General features: G+C 44.9%; 1 protein-coding gene across 1 annotated transcript in view; it reads right to left on the reverse strand.

Moving 5' to 3' along the window:
* The window catches only part of rhobtb1 (Rho related BTB domain containing 1), a 25,431-nt gene extending 10,966 nt beyond the window's left edge, over positions 1 to 14,465 (reverse strand). Inside the window, 5 exon segments of the mRNA XM_048234069.1 lie at positions 237 to 843; positions 845 to 1,268; positions 8,692 to 8,795; positions 10,861 to 11,054; positions 13,856 to 14,465. Coding sequence (XP_048090026.1) covers positions 237 to 843; positions 845 to 1,268; positions 8,692 to 8,795; positions 10,861 to 11,040 — 1,315 coding nt within the window. The 5' untranslated portion in view covers positions 11,041 to 11,054; positions 13,856 to 14,465.
* Positions 14,466 to 19,387: the final 4,922 nt, after the last annotated feature.

The raw sequence follows: 19,387 nt of genomic DNA on the forward strand, positions 1-19,387 counted from the left end.
GAGGGAGAGAAAAAGGGAGGGTGTTAAAATGGAAGAGCATTCCATAAACCCAGAGGCAGGTAACCAGTAAAAGTAAAAGTCCTAACACAGATTTGTTCCAACCATTCTCTAAACCAGCTGACCAACTCTTCAGGCAGGTAGATAAGCTCAGGTGGAACCTACACATGACTTTTACTTCCTCGACCCGTGGACCGGTTACCCACCTCTGTGTAAACCATCCTCTCCCCTGCTCTCACCTGTGAACTTGTTTTTGGTGAGACACTCCTTGATGCGATTGGCCTTCCTGACGTGGAACGCCTTGGTGATCTCCTGGTTCATGAAGCCCTCCTTGTTCATGATGTTCTCCACCATCATGCGCAGGTCGAACACCTCCAGGATCTCGGCGATCTGCGCCACCTTCATCAGGTCGGGCTCCTCTTCGTCCAACTCGCCCGTGTACAGGAAGCGCAGCACGGCGCTGAACGGACCCATCTGGATGGAGGCGTCCATCTTGACCACGGTCATGGGCGCCGACGCGCCGGTCACCGGGTTGGCCACGGCCTCGCGGTGGATGCTGTAGAAGGCCTTGCTCCAGGAGGTTGAAGCGAGCTGAGCACCGCGCTTGCCACACCGAAGCGACCTCACACGGAGCGCGTTGCCGCTTTTGGACGCCGCAGCGGCACGGGCGACTGGTCGCGTAACACGCCTCCTCGGTGTCCAGGCTCAGCGTGCGCATCAGGTGGGCGTCGCCGCGTGCGTTGCCCCCGGCGACGGAGGCACCTCCACCGCCGCCGCCTCCTCCTCCTCCTCTGCCGGACCCTCGGAAGCGGTCAGTCACGACCAGGCATTGGGACTCCTCGGACAGGTCCATCTGGAAGAGGTCGTAGAACTTGGACGAGGACGTGGACAGGTAGATGCGGTGGGCGAAGACGCGCGCGTGCTCCTGCAGCACGAACACCACGTCGGCGCACAGCGGGCTGTCCAGCAGCTGCCGCGGACCCTCGCGGTCGCCGGGGCCGACGCCCGGCCCCTCGGAGATCTTGATGAGCGGAGGGGGCGCTTTGGGCGGCAGGAACGGCGCCTGGAGGAGAGGCTTCTGGACCTTGCGCAGGTGCGACTTCCAGAACTGCAGGTGGCGGCGGGAGATGAGGGCGGCGCGGATGGCGTTGTCGAAGATGTCCTTGATGCCGAACTGGTCGAAGACGCTGGTTTCATAGTAGGGGATACCCAGCTCTTTGGCCACCTCTCGTCCACTCTCTGGTGGCAGGATGTCCCCGGGTTTGATGGGCCTGCATTGGAATCATTTGTGTAAACAAATAAACAAGTATAAACAAGTGTTTCAGAGACACTAACATTAAAAGAAATACCTGAGTGAGCTATATATTTGTAATAATTTATTTTTATATATTTTTAATAATTAGATACTTGGTATGCACTTTGTTTACTGTTTGATAAACATATTAGGAAAATATTCAAAATGTTTATTCCCCAGAAAATCACTGAATGTATTAGAATGTGTGTCTCAGTGTGTGTGTGTGTTTGTGTTTGTTTGTCTGCCTGCCCTACCCGCTGAGATATTCTAGCAGCTGTTCCCCGGGCATGCAGGTAGGCACCAGAGGCCTTCCATGTCCGTTGTCAGTCTACGGCTAACAGCCACAATAGATTAAAAAATATGAACGCGCCTGACTCCCCGCCAGCACCGCAGGGTCATTTGATGATTGATTACCCAGGGTCAGCGACGCAGGTCCACAGCCTGGCAAACACCAGGATGACGGGCGTCCAAAGGTAGCTGCTTGACTCCAGGCACCACACACTTAATGCGGTGCAGCGTGAAAGTGGGGCTGGGCAATGGAGAAGCCAGGAACCAATGGGGCCTGACCTTCAGGAGGAGGAAGAGAGAGGAGAGAGAGAGAGAGAGTGTGAGGAGTGAGTGAGTGAGTGAGTGAGTGAGTGAGGAGGAGTGAGTGAGTGAGGAGGAGTGAGTGAGTGAGTGAGTGAGGAGGAGTGAGTGAGTGAGGAGTGAGTGAGTGAGGAGTGAGTGAGTGAGTGAGTGAGGAGTGAGTGAGTGAGTGAGTGAGTGAGTGAGGAGGAGTGAGTGAGTGAGGAGTGAGTGAGTGAGTGAGTGAGGAGGAGTGAGTGAGTGAGGAGTGAGTGAGTGAGGAGGAGTGAGTGAGTGAGGAGGAGTGAGGAGGAGTGAGTGAGTGAGTGAGTGAGTGAGTGAGGAGGAGTGAGTGAGTGAGGAGGAGGAGAGAGAGAGAGAGAGAGAGAGAGAGGAAGAGAGAGGAGAGAGAGAGAGAGAGAGAGAGAGAGAGAGAGGAAGAGAGTGAGAGAGAGAGAGAGAGAGAGGAGAGAGAGGAGAGGAAGAGAGAGAGAGAGAGAGAGGAGAGAGAGAGAGAGAGAGAGAGAGAGAGAGAGAGAGAGAGAGAGAGAGAGAGGAGAGGAAGAGAGAGTGAGAGAGAGAGGGGGGCAGAGTGAGAGAGGAAGAGAGAGAGAGAGAGAGAGAGAGAGAGAGGAGAGGAAGAGAGAGTAAGAGAGAGAGAGAGAGGGAGGAAGAGAGTGAGAGAGAGAGAGAGAGGGGGGGGGGCAGAGTGAGAGAGGAAGAGAGAGAGAGAGAGGGGGGCAGAGTGAGAGAGCAAAAGTGGTAGAAGGTGATAGAGTGAAAAGAGAGATGTATAGAGGGGGGAAGAGAGCAAAAGAGGGTGATGAAGAGGAAGGAGAGAGAGAGAGAGATATAGAAAGAAAGGGGGGTTTGGGGGAAGAGTTGAAAGGAAAGTAGATGCATTATTTTTTGGTTTATCAGTTCACCTGCACGCCAAAGTACACAACTCCTCAACAAGAGGGCAAGTCAACACCGCCCATGCCACAGTAACGACAGTCCAGTGTCTGACAGACAAATCAAAACCACAGCAAGGGCGCCAAGCGGTACCCGTAGCAACACGACAGTCCTGCAAAGAAAGTGTCTGGTGGGCATGCAGTTGGTACAGCAGGTCCCAGGCACGCAATGCCAGCCACATCGGCCTGGACATGAGGAGGGTACAGAAAGATCGCCTATTGGTTTACACACCCATACAAACGCCTCCTTGGGGAGTTCCGACTTGACGATACAAGTATACTGCAATGCTTTTTCAAGTAGCCTGATGAAGACCATTGTTGAAAGTAAAACAAACAAACTGAACAAAACAAACAAACAAACGAACAAATAAATAAACAAACAAACAAAGCAAACAGAGAGGCACTCATGCAGACGCAGGGACAACATCACTGGCATACCTGAGGTTAGTGCTCTCTGCTCTGAAGGGCCACACTGCTCACCACAATGAAAAAAAAAACAAACAGAAAACAAACAAACAAAAGAGAAAAGAAAAAGAAAAAAAATGTAAACAAACGCACGGGTTGCGGTCATTTTATCGGCCATCTGCACACTGAGGAGGAGATTTCGCACCACTAGCTGACAAAGGGCAAGCAGACGGAGTCTACAGTAGCTACCGCTCCGACCCCGCTGGACACAGGAACAGATCCAACCCCACTGGATCTGACCCAAATCAGGCTTGCATCTACCCCGGATCAGAACCACGTCTGATAGATAGATATATATATATATAGATACTTTATTGATCCCCAGGGGAAATTCAAGATCTCAGTAGCATGTTATGACAACACACACACATCACCAACAGCAGAAAAGTAATTAAAAGTATATAATATAAAAACACAACTAAGCAATAAGGACAGTAGAAGATAAAGAATATACTAAATATACTAAAATACAAATACTAACTAACACTTAATCTAAATCAATTCTAAAACAGTATCTACATAGTGGTGATTAATCAATCAATTCCAGAGGTTCCAGAGTCAGAACCATTTCGTTCCAGAGTCAGAACCACGCCTGATAGATAGATATATATATATATAGATACTTTATTGATCCCCAGGGAAATTCAAGATCTCAGTAGCATACAGACAACACACAATAATATTCACTAACAGGCAGAAAAAGTAATTAAAAGTATATAATATAAAAACACAACTAAGCAATAAGGACAGTAGAAGATAAAGAATATACTAAATATACTAAAATACAAATACTAACTAACACTTAATCTAAATCAATTCTAAAAACAGTATCTACATAGTGGTGATTAATCAATCAATTCCAGAGTGTTCCAGAGTCAGAACCACGTCTGTTCCAAAATGGGCTGCAGTCTGAAGGAGCTGGGGTGTTGTTTTCTTCACCGGTGAGTGGTGAGTGGCGGGCGATGCAGGTAGTCAGATAAATGAGTGGCGTTGTCGGGAGGACGCTACACAACTGGAGCACTTACTGGGTCCGTCAGTGCCTCCTGATTAAAGAGCATGAGCAGCCCTACAAACACACACAGGAACACAGCAGCGCAGTTGGCCCTCACAAAACAAATAAACAGAGAGATAAGCAAATAAAACAAACAGATATAACCTATCGTAAACGTACTAATTACCAACCATTTCGTTCGAAAATTATAAAACAACAATGTTTTTTCATACTTCAAAATAACATTTGATAAATTAACCTTACATTTCTCAGTAGCCATAGGTGTGTAGTAGATTTGAACAAATTCTAGTTTGGTTCTTACCGGGGCATTTACTGCCTCAAAAATATATATTTTGTTTACCACGCTCAGAGTTTAGTATTGGGCTGGTGGGTGCCTATTCCCAACCTTTCTCACGGCACATCAACGGTTAGCCCGAGAATTCTCGTCGCAATTCAAAATTCCACTGGAGCCCCAAGCAGATTTGTACACGCAGCCTTACACGACTGTTTACAGCTCTTCGAGTCATGGTAAAATGTAATTTTTGGCACATAGCTAATTTAGATACACTTGGGTGTGGGTGCTTGCGTTTCTTTAGGAATCCGCCATCTTGGTTTGTATAGAAATTACTAGTAAGTGACACGTAAGAGGTTGGAAGTACGGGACAGTTGGTAATATGTGACGTTCCGATATAAACCTACAAACCTATAAGCCGATGGTGTGCAACATATTTCAAGTGAATGATATTTGAATGATATTCTAAAGCCCATTGTTTTTGGTTTATTTGGTTTTGTTTTCTTTTGTTTTGTTTTTTAAGTCTGACACTAAATTTCTGTGGCAGTAGTAATTAACTTTATGGTAGCAATTTGACTGGAGGCCATCCTCTCCAGCTGTACTGAAACTTGAGGGAATTCTATGTGGACGTAGTAAGAATTGAAGCATGAATTTGCTGGCCAAAAGGCAGCTTCCCTCATCATCACTGACTGACTGACTGGATCTCCAGGTGAGCTGTAGACAGACTGCACACTTGCCCTCTTAACTACGATCAGCTGATGTCCAAGCAGCACCACTGAGCCCAACTACAAGATCAGACATCAGGAAATCGATGCGCTCGCTGGCGAAACATGGAGCAGAGGGATAACAATTGTCCAGAGGTGCCCGCCTCTCTGTGATGGAAAGCCTTCCAGGTCAGCATGTCTCGCTGAAGCTTTCACCATGCCTATAAATAACATAGGGTGTCAATTCAAAACACACATGTGTGTGGGTGTGTGTGCGTGTGCGTGTGCGTGCGTGTGTGTGTGTGTGTGTGCGTGCGTGTGTATATGTGTGTGTGTGCGCTACAGAACAGCAGCAGAGGAAGTGTGTTCACGCTGAGACTGATGCCGTCGTCGCATCACATCAGACGTGCAGGAAGTAGAAAGAGGCCCAGTGCTGCCTTTTGTCAGGCAGGAGCAGGACACTAAGAGCACCGGCGCAGGAGGCTGCAGCTGGCTTGCCTGATAACCGCAGTCGTTAAAATATAAAAGCCCGACGTGTCCCTGACGAGGGCACTGGCCGAGGAGAAAGATGTGAAGTGGGCAGTGGCACTCCCTCCCTCCACAAATGAAAAAATATAATGTCCGCAACACCGCTTTTGACTCCCATAGATTTAATGCACAACAGGCAACGTTTCAACCCTGCTGGGTCTTCTTCAGGCAAAAACTGAGTAAGTTTTCCTTTTGTCCTGCACCTGCCAGAAGGTGGGATGTGCACACAATAACTGTTTGCTGAACGTCACTCCCTCCCTCCACACCTGCAGCCCAAGCCTGCATGGACACAGTGGACATGACACTGCGTGGACACGCTGGACATGACACTGCGTGGACACGGTGGACATGACACTATTTCCTGATATCAAAAACTGGAGCAGGGTTACGGATGGAGGAAGAGGCAAGCTGGCAGCACCAACGACGTCAGAAGCATTCCAATATAACTAACTGCCTACTGATGTTCCCTTGTCTGGAAAGTAAAACAGTGATATTCTTCCTCGCTTGATTTTTTTTTCCTTTTAGAGTTAAGGTCTTGTCTTGTTTGAACCACAATGTCTCCATCACTGACACTTGGAGAGTCAAACTCAAAAGAATGCCATCCTCTCCTATTCATTTTATCACAGCCTCAAATTCTCCCTCTCCCTTGCTATTCCTTTTTTGGTATCATCTCCATCCCTCTCTCTTTTTCTCTCTCTCCGTTTTTGTTTTTTTATTTCATCTCTCTTTCTCTCTATTCTCTTTCTCTGTCTTGCTCTGGATGTCTGCCTCTCTCTCTCTCTCTCTGCTCTTTCTCATGTTCCCCACTCAGCTCATTTTCATTTCAGTCCATTCCCCCCTTCTTCTCTCTCTCTCTCTCTCTCTCTCTCTCTCTCTCTCTCTCTCTCTCTCTCTCTCTCTCTCTCTCTCTCTCTCTCTCTCTCTCTCTCTCTCTCTCTCTCAACATCACTGCTTTCCTTTTCTTTGTTCTTAATTAGTGCACTAAAGTCCTGGGTCTTCAAACAACAGGAAGCTCCCCTCAAAAAATATGAACACACACAGACACACACACGCGCACACACACACACACACACACACACACACACACGCACGCGCACACACACACACACACACGCACGCACGCACACACGCACACACACACACACACACACACACACGCGCGCCATAAACACACACACACACACGCACACACAGACACACACACACACGGACACACACACACACACCTCTATCTCCAGGGAAGCAGCCAAATGAGAGTGTGTGAGTGTGTGTGTGCAACACGAGGAAAAGGACAGCAGTTCACTCTGAAGGGCTCAGCGCAGCACGGCCCTCTTCTCCATCACCTCTGCCCACACTCCACCCGCCCCCCACCTCCCCTCCACCTCCCCTCCACCCGCCCCCACCTCACGACCGCCGGTTATCTACGGCACGGCCGTCAGCAGAGAGAAAACATCCTAAACGCCCCGCCTGCCGTACATTTAGGCCATCTGTCCCAAAAATAATAATCCTGCTTTTCAAGAATCCTTGTGTAATGGGCATGAGCATGTGTGTTGTGTAAGGTTGATGCGGTTTAAAACAAGGCGGGGTGGGGTGTTTTGTCACTTTAATGCAAAGGATGAGTAAGGGCTTCTAACCATAAACAGAACGCACGTCATTTTGTCGGACGACTCTATTACCTTGGAGTGCACTGAGCAGAGTCCATTTCTGATGGGCTACTCACAGTTCCACTGACCACTCCAGTATATCAAGAAGTCAATACACTCTAATGGCTCCCAGACAGGAAGAGAGGCATCTACCCTACCACATGGGTGAGGGGCATTACTCCTCTCCTGCTGGTGCAGGTTTCTTAATGATCCTGTGTGAATAGGCTCTGGTGGAATTATGAGTGGCACAGTGATCACTTCATGCAATGATGCAATGCGACAATGGCTTCCGTTCAGTTATTAGACTGTTTTCAGTGATATATCTATGACAGCATGAGAGCATATACCATACATCTAACTGAGCCACAATAACTAATGAGAATGACTGATGAAATTTCATTTGCACTACTGAATGACAAACTCATGAAGATGCTGCCCCATTCATGACAGAGCAAAAAGTCAGCAGTTGCTATGACAAACAGTTGCCACAACGGAAATAACCTAATGATGTTGATCAGTGATCTTTGCACACTTGACATGACACAGCTCTCTAATGTGTGTCGGTGATGTCAGCACTGGTCCTTGTAGACACTTAGCTCACTGATGCTTTCATATTTTCCATTCGACACACACGGTCATGATATCCATGGGCCAGCAAATTCAATTGCACCCTGCCCACCAGCGCTTCAGATTTATTCTTAATTAAGTGGCAGGGTGACTCTGTTGATTCGCTTCACGTTTACCTTATCCATCTGTTTCTTTCTTTCTTTCTTTCTTTCTTTCTTTTTCTTTCTTTCTTTCGGCCTATTTCCTGTTGTCTTTCTTTCCCTTCCTATCTTTCTGCCTCTCTTCCTTCATGTTCCTTTCATTCCTTATTACTTTCTTAATAGCCTACTTTTAAACTTTCTTTCGAGCTATTTCTTTTTCTTCTTTTTTTCTTTTTCCTCCTTCATCCCACTTTACATCTACTTCACCTCCATCTGGATTGCTCTCGTTCTCTCCCCATCCTCTTCTCCATGCCCTACAGACTTCGGGTGCGTTCGTAAATTGGCCCTCCGAGCACACTTAACCGTTCGTAAATTCGGAATTATTGTGTATTTATTCAGAGCTTCACACTCTCGGAGCGTCCAGAGTGTGTCAGATTGAATTTACGAACGTACCCTTCATGTGGGCTATAATCTCGCCATGAACGAACCGTTTTCATTGATCGGCGTGAGCAACTCAACAAATTAGCGATGCTTTAAAAGTGACGCTTACCTGCCATAGGCAAATCGTCTGTCTTTGTGGTGGTCTCCAAATGTGTCCCATAGTCGTAGGGACACGCTCACCTCGTCCACCACATCTCTGGATCGCTCCAACACCTGAGGGGTCAACAACAGAGAAACAAAAGCTAGCCATCCGACCCAGACAAGCATGTGGGAAAGCTTTCTCTAATTAAAAAAAAAAGACAGTCATTTGCCAGCTGTTTTCAAACAGGCCAGCACACTTTAGTTCTAACAAGAAAAACAAGTGCCTCTGCCAAGCAGGTCATGTTTTGCTGTGGTTTGCCTGATGGCATAAAAACTACCAGCTCAATTTTTAGGAAGCCAGCTGGAGAAGTCTGGCACAGGCCAAGGCAGAAGGCATTACAATTCGGAGCACATTTAGATCAATGAGCAAATCCACCGATTCAGTTTCACATTGCATATGAATGCATGCCATTTAAGTGCCCTTCAGAGTGTTCAGAGCAAGTGGTGGTACAGTCCAATAAAGGCTCGTTCTCAAAAAGCATGATAATTCCTAGTGTTATAGACTGACAGATCACCGAGTTCTATATTGTTGTTTGCATTGTCAATGAACTGCATCCTCTCTCAGTGAAGACACGAGAGGTCAGTTTTCTTATTGATTGATTCATTGACTGATTCATTGATTGATTCTATTCGATACTTTGACCACATCAGAATCTTAGCTGCGCTTTATTGGCCCCGTATGTAACACACACAAGGAATTAGTCTCTGGTCTGTCTCTGTCGCAGTATAAAACAAACAAACATATAGGCATGGCCTATGCAAATATGAAATACAAAACCAAAAAATATAAGCAACACAATATAGACAATAGATAGTGCTCAATCTACAGATAGTGGGAATACAAGAGGAGGCACAGGGACAAAAGTGGCTCAGGAGTATGTGGCATAACAACTGGCTCAGGTCATCTAAAAATTAAAACATGCATAAGCCAGTCAGTCTCTCGTTCACATTCAAGTTATCAAAAATAAAACACAATAAAGGTAGAAAGTTTAATTTAGTTAACTTTTCCATGGTGGTCCTTATTTCCATTGGGGCCTCTCCAATATCTTGATAATTAAAGGAACTATATGTAAGATTGTGGCCAAAATTGGTACTGCAATCACTTTCAAATTACTGTAGAGCGGTATTTCCCCTCCCCCTCCCCCCTGCCTCGAGGTTGCCAACCCAGATGCCGAAACACTACGACTTTGTGATTACTAGATAGGTGGAGGGTGGCGCATCAGGCCAAAACACAACATGACATGACAAAACACAACATCAACATCAGTTGAGGGCTGCAACTTCACTTTTTAAATGACAATATCCTGGCCGGACTACTGTTGTCAGTGATATAAGTATTTGAAATGGACATGATTTCTTAATGTCTAGTGACTTATCAGGGCCATTTTATGATTGATTGAAATACATTTCTTACATATGGTTCCTTTAAAGCTGCAGTTGGCAAGTCTGACAGATTGAGGGGACTTCAAAATGTTGAATGTTTGCAACTCTCATGCCCCTCCCCCACTACCACCGAGCACCCTCATCGAGTTTGTGCTCATCAGTGCGCACCAGACTGCACCAGACTGTGATTGACAGTCAGATCTCACAAAGCCCTGCTCTGATTGGTCCAGAAGAACTGGGAGCTGTGTATTTTTGCAAAAATAAATAACAGGCTCTAGGTGGAGGTAGAAGTGCGGGGGTTTTTTCTAAAACCGGCTGATTTATGTTGTTCTGTCGGAGCATAGTGTTGGATTCAGTGAATATGATCAAAAAAATCTTGCCAGCTGCAGCTTTAAACTGTGCTGCATGAGGGCTGGGACATCCCTCTCCATTTTCAAAAAACTCCTGAAGACACAGCTCTTTAGAGAACATCTCCTCTCATAGCACCACTTACAACAAACAAGTCTTGCTGATCCTAGCACTTACCTCCCGTCTTGAACTGACACTCAACTGTTTAAAAACAGCACTCACTGATGCACTTATTCTTACTGTACTCTACCCTTTTTAAATTGTCCTAAAATTGTTGAGAGAATTGCTTTTTAAAACTTAAACTGTTCACCATGTTGTTAGTCGCTTTGGTTAAAAATACCGTCAGGCAAATGTAATCTAATGTAACATGTGACTGCAAAAGTGCACAGCAACAGAGTGCCTTTACCTCCTGGCACACTCGGTACTGGTCGATGGCCCAGACGGTGGGCACGTGTGTGGCCAGCAGCTGGTACTGGGTCAGTGTGGTGTTGCAGGCGCGGGCACAGATGAGGCGAGTCTTCCCAACGGCATTGTCCCCCACAACGACACACTTGATGGTCTCCACGTTAGGCCGCTCGTAATCCATAATACACGCCCAGTCTGCCATCAGAGAACCAGAGAGTCAAATGTAGAAACCCACAACAGAATGTTTCTTACTTTTTTATTATTATTAATTAATGAAGGTAAGCAAGTACACTGAAATACCTGAAGTACATCACAAAAAAATCAAACTAAGGAAAATATAAAGACTTTGGTTCCAAAACGCTTATATCCTCCATTTTAATGGATTTTCAGAAATCATTTTTTTGCAGTTTGTTTTCCAAGTAATTTCAGTAGATCTATATTCTTTACTCAATCAAAACAACACAACTGCAATTGTACTGATATTTCATGAAATACACATTTAAATGACATGACTTTTTAATGTTTTTAAAAATGGAGATGTAGCATTTTGGGACAAAACTCTTCATATTTAACCCTTGCAGGAGCCTAAATGAAGTCTATTTTAAGTTAAAATCATTTTACATTTAAAAGGGTACAAGTTAATTTATATGATAAATATGATTTATAATTTCATGATTTAAAATTTTTAAAATGCATTTGAGTTGCTCTGTAAAGTTAAGACAGGACTTTTAATGTGATTCTGATGCCCTGTATTGGGGTGCTTTATTTTCATATGAGGGGGGAAATGGAAACAGAAAGGAGATTGGAGCGAAAAAGTTTTTTGACCTCTCTCTCTCTTCATGCTACACCCTCGAAATGTGTATATTTTATGGATAATTTTCTTTATTGTTGTAATGTTGCTTTTAGAGTTTTAAGTAAACAGTTACACATAACAAGTGGACTCCTGGAATCTTTTCAAGTGTTTTGAGAGATGAGGGAGTTTGCTGAGCGTCAAGCTAAAGCCTCAATTGGAACCTAGGAAACTACAACCCCCTTGTCTCATGCATTCCATCAATACCTCAGTGACCCTACCCAGAATGCATTTAGCAATCGGAAAGCACAACCAGTTTATTTGCAGACATGATACTGCATACAAATAAAAATTGTTGAGACTGTCATGCTTCTGTTCAGCAACAGCCTATTGATGTCATGACCAATTGCAGAGATTAACATGTGAACCAATAGCAAGATATGTTCTGTAATTTGCATGTATTTGCACAAAAACAGAGCCGTATGTGAAGATTAATACATTTGACAACAATTTTCCTTCATTTCCACAGAAAAGAAAGAGCAGAGAATACCATGGAACATACATAGCAGGATGCTTCCTGAAACTTGCATGGAAGTTACCACCACATTATTTTGCAGACATAGTAACAACTGCATAGACCCTCCTGTTGCTACACTTATGCAAGCTTTGCCTTCATTAAAACGGCATCAGTCATTCAATATGAACACGCTTTTCAGTAGCAAGCAATCACCCGAGCCAACCGTACCCCACCTATCATGATTCTTGACGTCAGCACGCCTCCCCCTGGAGGGGCACAAGCACCAGAAATGTAATTTTGTCAATTGACAAGCGTGCCCCACTCTATCAGCGGTCCGCCGGAATAACCTTGATCTGTCGGAGAGTTATTAATGAACAGGCATTAGGGCCGTTGTTACTGTAAGTGAATGACATATCTGATTACATGGCAGGATATCAAATTATTGATGCTGCCCTTTATCCAAGAGAGTCACCGCACAATCATAGAGAGAGAGAGAGAGTGTAAGAGCGAGAGAGAGACAGAGAGTGTGAGAGAGACAGGGAGTGTGAAGGAGTGATAGTGGGAGAAAGAGAGAGAGAGAGAGAGAGAAAGAAAGAGAGAGAGAGAGAGAGAAAGAGATGGAGGAAGGGGATAAAAGATCAAAAAGATAAAAAGGGAACAGCAAGACCAAGAGAGGGAAAAATGGCTGGTGAATGACAGCACAGCTCTGTTGCTGTGTCCCAGTTTTCAATTTACAGATGGATCTGATCAAATCCAGCACAGTACAGTGTGTGAGTCCTGGTGACATCCATTATGTCCAGACTACTTCCTGACTCATAAGGTAGACAACTGTCATTTCTGAGGAAAGTGGAAAACTTTTCCTCTCTGGGGTAATTGTCTGGACAGCATCCAATTAAAAGATGAGGGGGGCAACAGACAACAGCAAGAACAACAACAACAATACGTCTGGCTTAACTGACATCATCTGCCGTCAGACAGTAATGCGATTGATGAAGAAGGTTGCACAGGAACTAGCACGTTCCCTTGAAACAATAACGTGAATGGACGCAACCGTGCTGCCTCTGACAAACGCTCAAACTCAAAACTGCATCCTTGTCAGGAGTTAACAGTCTTGAATACTCGTGCAAGATTAGGCAACAATACCTGTAGGCTTACAATACTTGTAAGCAAGTGCATTAAAACGGTTCCACATCAAATAATTGAAAACTTACGTAATAATTTATTATTAATGACAATGATCACACTGTGTCTAGCCTATGTCTACAGATTTTCTCATTGTGGTAGATGGGTCACTTCGGTGATGGCGCGTCCAGCCCGTCAAGATTTACTAATAGTGATAACCTACATAAAAGTGAACTTGCTCTATGCATCTTTTGATCATAATGGGTTTAATACATTCGCAAGTATGGAAAAGGGAGTTTTACAAGGCTTTAACTCTGGCGGCTGAATGAATTCAGACCGCTGTAATTCAGCCAACAACAATGGGCAATAAAACATTATGCATGGGGCAGTTACGCACAGACTGCTGTTTGCCATTGGAGCAATCATTATACAATTATGACACAACTACAAAATAACTGGGCAGCTGCTTTGAAATAACAAAGCAGGTAATTGAATTACACGAGGGCACCACCCGGTCTTTGTTCTGCTTCAAGGGTGCTAAGAATTTATCTGAACAAAAGCACCTACCGTTGCTTGGGATTGTGTGTTTTTGTTCTTGTCAACCCAAAGTGAAGTCAAGACTTCAAGGAGTAACGTTAGAATTACTGCAGCTGGCTAGCAATAAAATCGGTCGGTGCTAGCTAGGTTTGAAATGCTGCAAGATCATTTCGTAACCGGCATTATATCCCAATCTGTCCAAAAAAAAGTTAATCCTTCCTCTTTCCTTCACTATCGCAATAACACTGTATGTCTAGTTTGCTCGGTCTTTTGAGCGGCCGTCACCATGCCCTTCTCCATTCGAAAGCTCTTTGAGTGAAGCGTCTGCAGCCAGCCACACAGCACCGACGTGGTTGCAGCTTCCATTGTGACGTCAACGACCCTGTTCTATTTATAGCAGGCGTACGATTTCATTCAGGAAAACAAGGTGCCTCAGACGGTCTCACAGAAACCTAGGATGCGCGCGGTGTACTGACTATCCACCTCTCCTTTCTTGACAGTCTCCTCACACACCCGAGAAATTAAGAGTGGTTTACAAGAGTGATTTATGTGCGTGCTGCTGCCGGTGGTCACAAAGTAAAGCAGCCGATCCCACATACGTGACTCGGACAGTAACATCCACCCACTCCATCCGCTACAGTGATAATAACGGATAATAAATAACCTGTCCGTCCTCGCTTCCTAATTTGCCACAGTCTCTTTACACGACAGTCTGGTTGCAGAACCATCGACTTAAATAGGACAACTGCAATCACCCGCCTGAACACTCCAAAATTATGTAAGCGCAGGGTCAAGTCGGAGAATCAAGAGAAGTCAAGTGCGACCCTTCCTTAGCTCTCACTGCAGGTGATAATTAGCTCGCCTTGATTAAATAAAATAATATGCTTGCATAAAGGTTACCTCTGGTCAGCGGTCATTATATCATAGCACACCAGGGAGGAGTTCTTGGTGTCAAGAGTAGCAAAAGATGGAATCTAACGTTACCCACCACAGTGTGGTGACTCTCTGGTCACATTACCGGGCAAATAGAAAGGCGAAAACAAATAATCGCAAAGTAATTAGGCTACGGGGCGCTGTTTGACGTCTCAGATCTGAGCCCCGGCGAGCAGTGTCGGTGTAAAGAATCCAGGGCACGGCCGAGGCGGCAGAGCAGAGCGCGCCTCCTCTCAGCGGGAGGGCAGCTATCATAGAAGGACGGAGACTTCATACCGGGGGCACGGCTGGAATTATGAATAAATGGGTGGAGGCGATGTGTGTTTCTCTCTCTCTCTCCCTCTGTGTGTGTGGTTGGGTGGGGGGCTGTGTGACTGGAGAGCCTTGACGCGCTCAGATGTAGGCTACAAGGCCCCCAGTCTCTGAAGCCTCCTGGAAGCTCGCGGCGGCCTGACACGGTTTGGCGCGTCGTCGAGCAGTCTGTGCGAATCCCGAATGAGATGAGGAGTTATATTTATCACCAAGGGCTGAGTTGATCCCTTTGTTTGTCAGTCTGACGGCCCGAGGCCGAATGAATATGAAGTCGGTGTGGCACGTAAACAAGCTTATTCCGCTTCTCCTTGCACTGGCAAATCTTAAAGGAGATTGCTGTTGACGTGCGTGTGACATGATGCAGGTCCTATTACCTTGGGGAGGCGAAGGTGAGAGTGAGCTCCGAGAGGCCAATAGGCCCATGGCTGGGGATTTAAAAGTGACTCATGTGTTTAGCAAAAGATCGGGATGACTTTGCATGCACTGCACTAACTGAAGTTGGGGTTCTATAATTAAGCGAACTTGCACTCACTCAATCACCAACCCCCAAAAAAAAAAAAAAAAAAAAAAAATGCAAATGTAATGAGTGTTTGGGTACAGTGTTGCCAAGCCTCTCTCTCTCTCTCTTTCTCTCTCTCTCAGACACAGTCACACACACACACACAGAGTGGAGCAAAATGTACCAACAACTACACCTCTTATTACTTGACAGAGTTCTTTTTCATGTACACCTATTACATTTGGTCCATTCACTCCTCGGTCGGGCTTCCCTTTCGGCTGACAGATCAGGAGTTGAGGTTCTGAGAGATCAGTTGGCCTGTGGGGAAGGAATGCTAGAGTTCTTAATCTTCCGAAGGCCTTGATGTCCAGACATGCTTGACAGGTGAGTGTGCTAATCATCCAATTAGGCAGTGGCACAGATTCCAGTCTTAGCTCCCAGGTCAGTCAGGGGGAAGAGAAATGGAATGAGATGAATAAACAGTTCGGCCCCACTTAAGTGTCCTTATTAGGGAACACATAATAGTGCATTCTATAAGAGCATGTTATTACACTTTAAGTGTCCTTATTAGGAACACATAATATGGCATTCTATAAGTGCATGTTATTACACATTAAGTGTCCTTATTAGGAACACATAATATTGCATTCCATAAATGCACCAAATTTAAGTCTAACATAGCTGCAGGTTTAGCTTGTGAAACAGGCATGAATAAAACATACTATGTGCTTATTAATTAATTTAGCATGTAGACTTAAATGACAAGTTTGCATTATGACTAGTGTGTGTTTGTGTGTGTGCGGTGTGTGTGCAGGGATGTAGTGCAGGCTAAACGCAAGTAAACGCAGTTCATCCAAGCTCAGCGTGAACTTCCCATATTCCTGCTCCAGATGACCACCATTTTATATACTGTACAGTCTCCTTCCCCTCTCTCCCTTTATTTGTCTCTCCCTCTCTCTCTCTCTCCCTCCCTCCCTCTTTCTCTCTCTCTGTCTTTCTCTCTCTCTCTATTGCTCTCTTTTCCTCTCTCACGCCTTCTCTCTATCCGCTCCCATTTTCTCTCATCCTCTCTCTCTCATCCTTCTTTCTCTCTCTCTCCCTCTCTCTGTTGTTATGGCTCACTCTCTGTCTCTGTTTTAGGAGATGTGCCAGTTGGTCTTATTGGTTAGTCAAGTCATGGATGTCCGCCAGCCTCAAAGGCTATTGTTGGTGTGAGAGTGACTCGAGATACTCTGTTATTCCATTGTAGGATGAATTTTAGGGCCATCCAAAAATCTCTTCTGACTATGGAACCTTCCAGTCAGTGATGCAATATGGACGCCATGGCAACCCCTGTTCCACTCTTAGGGCAGGGCTCCGGAACAACTGTAAGACTTCAAAGGAAAACTGGCATTGCTTTCCGGCATCCCAACAGGTTCAAGCTTTAGGGATCTATCCACTGGATGTACAAATCAGCAATGGCTCTGTCAACATTTTGGATCATTGATTTTCCAGTGTAGGCTATGCACTTTACGTGATGGCACTACCAAATATCCTGCACAGTGATTTATAGAGACTGAACCTTGAAGCCCACTTATTTCTCATTAAGAGTAAAGCAGCTAAAACACTTTAACGCTGATCATATAGTTCAGTTCTGCCAAGGGACCGTTCGCTATTTATAAACGGGGTCACCGGAGGGATTTTGAGTGCTTCAAGCAAAAGTTGCATGACCCTCTCCTGGCTGCAAGACTATTATCAACGTCCCTCCCGCAGCCTTTTCAAAAAAGACATGACCCTCCCAGGCTAACTATTGATACCTTCCACCCACGCTATACAGCGCTATGAAAACACATCGACTTTATATCTACTGAAATGGCCACCATCTTGGTGAAGTGTGATGTGTAAGATCAGAAAGCAGGGGGTGAGTTTAGAACGACAGCTTAATGTTACTCACTAACATTGATGTGGGAACACATTAAGCATGGAAACTAAATGCACACTTCCTGCAACTACATTAGCCTACTTGAAATAAGTTACTACTCTAGTAAGTATTCACATGAAATAAAACAATAAAACATTGAGACCATTTAACAAAGCACACTGGGTAATAACAATTTCAACAAATGAACTTGTTGCTATGGACTCATCTCTAGGCTTCCTCAGTCATTGTAAAGTTACCGAAGGTGAACATTAGCCTATCCAAAACTCAATTTCTCAGACGAGCGTCAATTTGGGAGCTTGCTACACTCCTTCCTTCTCAGATGATTTGAAAAGGCCGTTTGCACAATTTCACAAATAATCACAGGGACCGAAAAATACCTAACATGCCAACTTTTTCCGGGTTTAGGCCTATCATTTTAACTTTTCCCCGCTGTCTTGCCGTTTTAATATTTTCCCGTAGAATATCCCATATAACTGTAATACTCTCATAACATTAGTCCTGCATTCTGGCCTGTCTCTGTGTTGTCCTGTTGTTACCCCTTGCCCTTCCAGAGAAACAGATGTATTCAAATCATCGTTTTGCTTGCTTGAATGCGAACTCAGAGTGATGGTAACCTACAGGCCTATTCAAGTTAACGACGTGGTTGCGTGGTTGGTCGTGAGACACGACTCATTGGCGCTTGCAGTGTTCGGCCGTAGGCTATGTCTACGTGCGCACCTGCCAGGCTAAGAGCCAAATAAATCCCCCTGTATATTCACTCCAAGTTGGTCTACCATAACTTAATAACTCTACACTGTAGACCATAAACTGGCTATTTATATGTCCAATGTATTTGTTCAACTTTATGAAGCAGAATTACGCACTGCTACTTGGAACGTAACACATTTGTGTTGGCAGTAGAGAGAATGACAGCGATAAACAAATTGCACTTGTTGCTGGTTACCAATAAATAGGGCCTACTATATATTTTTTTGCAAACAAAAACAGAAAGGATGGAGACAACAAATGGGCAGGAACAAGGTCAATTGGTAGAAATGCTTGTCAAAAAGTTAGGAGCTGGATGTGTGGATGAATGAAGCACAAGTATGCTTTATAAGCATGCACACTGTTTAAAGTTAGGCTAGGCTACACGGTAAACTACAAGTAAACCAAAGTTAAATTTAGCTTTTTTAGGGCTGGATAAAGTTGACCAAATGGATATAGGCTGTTAGGCGTGAATAAAGTAGGCTACTTTGTTGCTCCATCCCTTCCAACGTTAATGGGGACGGATGTTGACATTTTCCGTATTTTGCGTGAGAAACCCGGGAAATCTCCCTTATTTTCATTGTTCAATGTTGACAGAGCTATGGAACGAAAGAGAACGTTATGGTGACAGAAATCATCAATCAAACAAGCCACTTTGATTTTTTGCTGTTTTCATTAATACAAAAGATGGGTGACCCCCCCTCTTACAAAAAAAAGTTAGGTGACCCTCCCTTCAACAAAGAATAAAAAGACATGACCCTCCCCTATTTTCCTACGGTGACCCCGTTTAAAAATAACGAACGGTCCCCAACCAACGGTGCATGCTCAAATGTGTGTGTGTGTGTGTGTGTGTGTGTGTGTGTTTTATGAGATGGTTGGGGAAAACTTGGGTGCAATCCCTCTTAAGAGCCATGTCATGACTTGACATTATGTGATTCTGGTCTTTTACAGCATCTCCACGGTTCAGCATTTCATCCATAATTACTATAACTGTGCATGCATGCACGCACGCACACACACACACACACACACAAACACCCACACACACACACACTAAGAATGGAGAGAGAGAGAGAGAGAGACATACACATATGTGCATGCATGCACCAACATAAAGACGCCGGCACACACACACACACAGTGTTTTACAAAC

The sequence above is a fragment of the Alosa alosa genome, chromosome 22 (assembly GCF_017589495.1).
Source record: "Alosa alosa isolate M-15738 ecotype Scorff River chromosome 22, AALO_Geno_1.1, whole genome shotgun sequence".
NCBI lineage: Eukaryota > Metazoa > Chordata > Actinopteri > Clupeiformes > Clupeidae > Alosa > Alosa alosa.